Here is an 8116-nt window from a genome sequence, read left to right on the forward strand (position 1 = left end):
ATATGATATACTATATTCAATAAAAATCGTTAATTTTGTTCTTCTTTAAATTGTGTTTGAAATAATTCCGCACGTTGTGAAAGTTATACTACGGAGTTAAAAAGTACTTAACGAATTGTGCAAATACTCACATCTTTCAGTGGAACTTTGAATGCTAAGAACTTGGTGCCCTTGATCACATCGCCGAAAGCATTGTACTCCAACCACCTGAAATACGCAGAAACGATAATTGATTGCAATCAACAGATAAAACAGCTTTGCAACTGTAAAGTTATTTAATATGATTGGTCTTGCTTTTAGTTTTTCATTGGATTTTAATGTATAAACCAATTATATTAAAAAATTTGACAACAGTTCAAAGCTGAACAATTCAAAGCTTTCTCTGCTGCCACTAATAATACCTAAACAGCGTTGCATTTACAGCGATTTGACAACAAGAAGAGGTTGAATGAGAGCACAGAATTAAACGGATTAAGTACAAAACTTTATATTTGCTCATCAATACCCTTCGAGAGTGATTTCCGAACGTATTTCATATATTTAAAAAAAATTTTAATAAAATTCAACAAAATTGGTAGATATATTTTTTTAATAGCTTATACATATTTTATATTATTGTTTACGTAATCAAATATTTAGTTGCGTCTCTCTTGCGAAATATATTATTCTGCTTTGTAAATAACAAAAATATTTGTTTATACCAACTAAACATTTTTAGTTCATATAAAATTGTACTTTCGTTTAGTACATTGTAACTAAAAATTTTTATTTGGTACAATTAAATATTCATTTCAATTAAATATACTTGTTATTACAGCAAAATTTTGATTCATAGAACAAAATATTTTTCCTAAATGTAATGAAAAAAAAATTGATACGTTTAAAATATCGAGATATCTGAGCATCATTTCTTTTGCATCCTTCCATCTGCTATCAATCTTAATCAACAGATTAAATCGACACAATTGCAAGTATCACGTATTTATCTTACAGGTACGTATTATTTTCCGCCTCATTTACTCCAATCGATATCAACTACTTTACAAAAGAGCATCACTAAAAAACTAAACATCCAGCACTATAATTATTATGTAATGCAATCTACAATAAAGTATTAAGAAATTGACCAATTATACAGATAAATGTGAGAAGAATAGTTGCTTATAATTTATTGGTCATAATTTATCAATTTCCTATGACTTAAAGCTTACTGCTCTATTGTAGAATATAGACATCACATATATCAAAACCAAACCTAGGTATAGTGGGTACTATCAATCATGTAACTCTTTTTCCAGAGTGGAAATGTGATATATGAAAATTTTTATAAATGTATGTATGCACATGTACACACAAAATACAAAAAATTTTCACTTTTCACGTTTCACGTTTCTGTCTTAAGAAAAGTTACACGATTAATTCGAAGATTAATAATCGCAGGAATCAAACTAACTCGCCGAGTAACTCACATTCGAATATTAGTGAGCAGATAGATATGTAACTCCATCTTGGAAAAAAAGGCGGGAAACAGCAAGTAATCAGATACGCGTATTCTGCGTACTCCGTTGATAAGTTAGCTATCTCTGAAAATAGCGTCGAATCGTTTTCCCGGAGCCAGCAGTATGCCTTGCTGTCGGTTCTATTTTGATGTGTTAGATAAAAATGGCATTATACCTCGCGGATCAACGATCGCGTACGATTGCGTTTTAACAACGGGGCTACGAGATCTGGAACAACCTGAAACGTCTAAAAAGTCGGCACAACATAACCTCACTACGATTCGACCCTACTTGCGATAACGTTACGCAAGCGATTTTTAACTATTTCGAGAAACTTGGCAGATTTTTCTGTACAACAAACAAAGCCGCTTACCTGTCCGGCACCGAATTCGTCATATTTGCTGCTCGCTCAAAGATTTTCCCGCGAAATGAACAGCATAACACTAAAACGCAATATCACACAGCACGCGCACGCAGCTAGAACAGCAGACGTACTCGCACGGAATCGAAGACCCATCGATCGATCTCTCGACGCGCAGTATCGACGCGCGACGATTTGACGGGGTTTTATCAGTAACGTATTGCAAAAAATTGATATAAAAGTAATTTTTTAATCCTTTGTGAAGATGAAATCTTTCTGAAGAAAACCTTATAATGCTATGATTGCAAAAAAAAGATGAATTCTTCCTAATTTGGAAAAATGCCATTGTGCAATTTAATACTATGTACAAGCTTACAATCAAAGTTTGAAAGTTGTTTAGAAATTGACTCGAAATATTTGCATGTCACTAATAAGTTTTAAAAAATCGAAACTGCAATTATATATATATAAAGCAATATAAAGAAACAATATAGTAGGCTAAGAGAGCAACGATAAACGCGATGCAATTATTTATTGAACTATCAATACTCAAATATTCGATTGATGTCACCTTTATTTGTAAATGTTTCAACTCACATTCCTTTACAATTGTTTATTGCGTTTTTTGTTGGATCAATATCAATTTACTAGTGACTTGTTCTTGATAATTGCAAATTTGCCTTAATATTTTTACTGTGTGATCTCTTACTTCAAAATTAGTTTAGATCTGAGCGACACGTTTTCGTACGTGTGTTTGATAATTGTGATTATTAATTTTGATGTTAATGTACCTACTTTTAAGTTTTAATATTTGTAACAAACTTCATGTTCCTTGATGGTAAGTCATTTAAAAATTTGTTGACTCATGCATAGATCTAATGAGAATTTTAAAAAATGTCAGATTAACAACGCTGTCAATTTACCAGTGGATTATGGACATGTGAACTATTTACACTTGTATCAAGCTGAGGAGGATTCCAAAGTGAGTTAAAACGTTCACAAATAAAGATATGACATCAATCCAATATTTGAGTATTGATAGTTCAATAATTGTGCCGTTTATCGTTGCTGACTCTCATTAATCTACTATATTGTTTCTTTATATTGTTTTAAATTTGAAGAGTCTCAATAAAATTTTTATTGTGTATATATATATGAACCAACATCTGAAGACGCGGTAGTATCTCGGTATTAATACATACATACTTCACTATTAAAAATTTCTTCATTTTGATGATAATCGGAGTTTTTTTAAATTCTGTCCACCATATTAAATTCGTTATTTAAAATTTTTTAATTTTACATTTAAATAAAACATTATCAAATTACTTCATAGACGAAGTTTTATAAAAACGAGCGAGCATTTTACAAAGTAAAAAGAAGTAGCCAAAATATGAGGTTGCTATTCATAAAGAGATTAATCAACTCTCTTCGAGATATTTATATTTTGATACATACGATTACATTATTGAAATCTAATTTCGATATAAGTCTAATATCGCATTCCCGCAAAAAAGGTGACACAAATTAAAACTTTTCGAATTTAATATTATATTGTGTTTTAAAATAAGAAACAAAGAAAAGTGAACAAATTGAATAAAATAGAAATTAGAAAAGAATTGAAAAATTGTTCAATAGAGATAACTTTTAATTTAACAAAATACTATAACAAAATTAATGTTTACATTATTTTTAAACTTAAAAATTAAAAGCAATTTGTAATTAATTATATCTGGTACTGGTATAATTAATTTTGAAATAAATAATTTTTTTCCTTTTGTGAATAATTTTAATTGTATTTTTTACTCGTCACTTTTCTTACAGATATCATTAATGATGTAATGAATATTCGTTTGCATTCATTGCAACATTTTTCGAATTTTAAGAGAAACCGAAAATCTTGCTCGCGTTGTTCGTTTATTTAGTACATTTTAATTAGAATATTAATGCTAACAAGTTATGCTTATAAGGAAGTAAAGCCTTAAGTTATAATTATGAAAATTTTAGTAATATATATATGAAAAAGAAAGTCTGTATTTAAAATGTTTCATGTAAACATTCTAACACAAACATCTTTTTAAATATTAGAAAAAAGTGCTACCATAGAAAAAAAAAATAAAGTCTTCTATTTGAAAAAACGCCATTGTACAATTTATTTCCAGTTTTCATTATTTAAATTACAATTAAAAACTATAGCTTAAATAAGCAAGGTTGCAACTGTTCCTTTCCAGTTAGTCATTTTATTTTAGCTATATCTTTTTACAATTGTTATTGATTGAAAGAGAAACGTATTTAAAAATTCCAATATAATTTATTATTATCATCATATTAAGTGAAAGAATGGAAGATTTTAATTACGAAAATTTTGATACTACATTTAAGTAAGAAATGATATTATTTAAATTTGTAACTAATTGTTACAAATTATAATTTAATAAAATTTCAAAATTGATATAATAAATTTATTAATAAATTTAATAATTGATATAATCATAATTTATTTTATTAACTAGTCGGACACTGTACGTCCTTAGAGTCTGTCTTCAATTGCAAAACTGCGGCTAATATTTTCTTTTCCACGTCGAGAAGTTGAGGAGGCTTTTTATACTAAAATAAAAAAATTAATAAAATAAAAACTAAATTTTTTATAGCAAAGTATATATCTATGAAAAAGCATTTTGCATACCGTTATAATCAAAGTATTATATTGATGTCGAAACGATATCCTTTCCTGTTCTGGTTTCAATCCAATTCTCTCAAGATCTGGAATCTTTATTTTTTTGAAATATTTTTTGTTACTTGTACGTACAGTCATAGTGCCATCATGTTCTGCAGTAATAGAATATACGCTTTCAGGATATGGCAAATTCCTAATTCGCCATTCCAGGGATACTCTTGTAATTCTCCTAGTAATAATAGGCTACAAAATAAAATTAACTTAGAACACATATTGCATAATTAGATATTTAAAATTTCTCTATATCTATATTATATTCTTTTATTTACAAAAAGAAAATGACATACAGTATTTGAACTTTCTTCTATTCCATAGATTTCTATATTATTTTGTTTAAGTTCAGAATCTCCAACTTCCACCACCCATCCAATGTTTGTACCAAAACCATTTTTTTGTTTCCATGCTCGTCGTACTACTACATTTGTATCTGTACTATATTCTTCTACCATTTCCTTCCCATCTTCCATTAAAAAATGAACTTTTCTTTTTCCTGCAAAACATAACAAAATCAATAAAAAAAACTTTCTGCATTAGTCTCTCATTTACCCTTATTGTATAACTCTTAAAGACAAAGTTGGCGTTATTTATATATTACACAGGTTTTATATGTAAAAAATAAAAATATGTAAAAAAAGCTGTGCAATGACATTGTAACAACACTGTTGTTCGGCGTTACAGAATAGAGGCCTCAATTGAAACAAATTAAATATATGTATATATGTGTAACTTAAAATATTAAAAATAAATTCATTTATACTCATAAGTTTAAAAATACCAAAAAGTATCAATTTAAGAAGATATTACAGAATTAACAACAAGCTTACATAATCTATAATGATGTTTTAACATAATTCTATATGCTGTTCATGCTTGTATAAAATTACACGTGTATTCTATTGATCAAATATTTTTAGGTTAGAAACAGGCGTCACATAAACACACGTATTTCGATCGACATTAATTAAACATTATAAACTATTTAATTACCATCCTCAATAACAGCAGTTTTCCTGGCATTCTGAATTATCTTCACCCACGAGTTAGACGTCATTTTACGCTAAATAAACGAGTAACTCTGCAAGGTATCCTAGCAACCTCTTCACACCTCCTTAAACGCAAATATCGATGCGAATACTGATCGAATCGAACGCAAATAACGAAAGCAGACTTTTAATAAACGTATCTAGAACGTTCAATGTCCTGTTATTCTTATTATCCACGTCCGAATCTATTTTTTTACAAGTTGAAACTGTTGGAATCAACTTGAAAATGAGAGCAAGTTAGAACACGTCTCGAATAATCGAATCGAATGATGTAGAAATTAACAAAGGTGTCGAAAATAGGTTTCTAACTTTTCCTCACCTAAACTTTAAACGCCTCCTAGGTAACTGAAATTAAAGCTTGCGCACAATGGAAGAAATAATAAGAATACGAATAAATATTAAATATCAAAGAAATACAAAATCTAGGAATAGAGATTCAACGTAACGCACAATACAAGTAACATATAAGACATTATATCTTATGTTTTATTTATATTCACTATGCGTTACATTGGATCTTTATTCAATTAATTCTTTTGTTTCTCTAATATTATAATATTTACTACCATTCTTAATATTTCTGTACGAAAAGAGAGATGAGTCGATAACAATCTCGAATCTTAATTAGATACACTATGACTTCGACCAAACTAAATTAAATCCCTTATCGATTAACTTATCAAGATTCATTCATTTGGTAACACAATCATCATTCTATTATTGTTTGTTGATATAGTGAGTAACAAAACTAGAATGACACTTGTGTTGACTTAACAAATAGAAAGCTCCCCAAATAACATCTTCAGTATTTACTAAATAAGCTTAGCGCACAACTATTACTTGTTTGGCGTCATACATGGAAAGATATAAGTTAGGAACGACGCGTAATAATTAATTAAAAATTTTATTAATTAAATAATTGTGCTGGTTGAATTAATCACGATTGTGTAGAATCTTTCATATATTGCTATATTATATCTAATGAAACGTAAATATATATTTCAATATTAAGAAGTCATTTTAAAAATCACATCTCATATCTCACTTAAATATAAGTTGCATGTTGTAAATATAGAGTCCAATGAGACATATTTTAAAAAGAATCGCATATATTTTAATAAAAAAAATATGGTATTTAAATACTATCGAAAAATATAAAAAATTATTTTCATTATAATTCCAAAATATTTCTCAGATTAATTATAGAATTTAAATATATATCTTATGTGTGTGTGTGTGTGTGTGTGTGTGTGTGTGTGTGTGTGTGTGCTTGTATCCAACATAATAAATTTGTTATTTAAAATTAATTTTTTTGTTTCTCAAATCAATGATCTGTGTCTCAACGACTCCGAAAACTTTTAAAAATAATTTCCATGAAACATCTTAATTTATAAATAGCGTAATAATTTGAAATAATTTTATATTTTATGATCACATTTTTCATATTGTTCTATTCATGGCTAATTATCATACTATGTATATTTATGCTAAGTACAAGAGTTATAATTTTTGACGTGGTTAAAACTTTTAAAATAACAAAAAATTTTAGTGCATCCCAAAGATTAACTTTAGATTATTTCTTTACAAAAATAATTGTTCCTATTAGAAGTTAATTGAAATTTGATTAAAAAATGATCACCATGAGAGCTATTACGCTATACTTTTATAGTAATATTAACGCAGTAATGTTCATATAAAAAATAGATACTAATTAATTAGACAAGTACAAGCCAGATACGATACTTTCCCCAGAGATTTTTATTCAGCTTTATTTATACAATATAGAAATTTAATGACAGAAGGAGATCTTCATTGCAAATAGATGGATTTGCAAGTTTGCACGAATCCAAATTATTTGTACAATAGACGAACAGAGTTCTTATAAATTAATATTATTATCTTTTACAATGGTTTGCCGAGATCTCCGCTCGCTAAGTACAATATGTAAAAGGCATCCTACACCCAATAGTATATAGAATACAATTGCGTATGTAAATGTTAATAAGGAGCAGATTATTAATAATTACCGACATAAACTGCATTTTCGTTTGTTTTTTTTAACATTACAATAACATATATTTTATCATTAATCTTTGTGTATATGTATTTATATATACACGTACACACATATACATAAATACATACATTTATTTCATATATATATCTATATATTTATATATAATATTTATAGAAAATTATACTAGCTACATTAATATATACATAAAAAGGCAAATGTGAAATACCTGAACATTTCTCATCTCTTTATTTTATAAAAATATGTGTTTTCATTGTTTTTTCGTATTTCAATGAATACTATTCTTAATATATTGTAGCATTACAGCGCGTCGCAATAAATGTATTCATACATACTTGTATTATTCACTATATTATTTGTAATATATTATAATGTGTTTTGTTTGTGGTCTATATGAATGGAGTGAAATTTAAGCATCAATAAAAAAACCTATATATAATT

General features: G+C 27.6%; 2 protein-coding genes across 2 annotated transcripts in view; both read right to left on the minus strand.

Moving 5' to 3' along the window:
- Window positions 1-1977, minus strand: part of LOC108748433 (RNA/RNP complex-1-interacting phosphatase) — a 47029-nt gene extending 45052 nt beyond the window's left edge. The window contains exons 1-2 of the mRNA XM_018486612.1: window positions 1873-1977; window positions 132-207 (exon numbers count right to left, since the gene is read on the minus strand). Coding sequence (XP_018342114.1) covers window positions 132-207; window positions 1873-1895 — 99 coding nt within the window. The 5' untranslated portion in view covers window positions 1896-1977. The remainder of the gene's footprint in view (window positions 1-131; window positions 208-1872) is intronic.
- A 2388-nt stretch (window positions 1978-4365) lies between these two features.
- On the minus strand, window positions 4366-5903 carry LOC108748294 (protein DPCD). The gene is made up of 4 exons (XM_018486345.1): window positions 5585-5903; window positions 4885-5087; window positions 4547-4780; window positions 4366-4467 (listed from the first exon to the last, which is right to left on the minus strand). Exons 1-4 carry the CDS (start codon window positions 5646-5648, stop codon window positions 4366-4368), a joined length of 603 nt encoding a protein of 200 aa, XP_018341847.1. The 5' UTR covers window positions 5649-5903.
- Window positions 5904-8116: the final 2213 nt, after the last annotated feature.

The sequence above is a fragment of the Trachymyrmex septentrionalis genome, unplaced genomic scaffold (assembly GCF_001594115.1).
Source record: "Trachymyrmex septentrionalis isolate Tsep2-gDNA-1 unplaced genomic scaffold, Tsep1.0 scaffold22, whole genome shotgun sequence".
Taxonomy (NCBI): Eukaryota; Metazoa; Arthropoda; class Insecta; order Hymenoptera; family Formicidae; genus Trachymyrmex; species Trachymyrmex septentrionalis.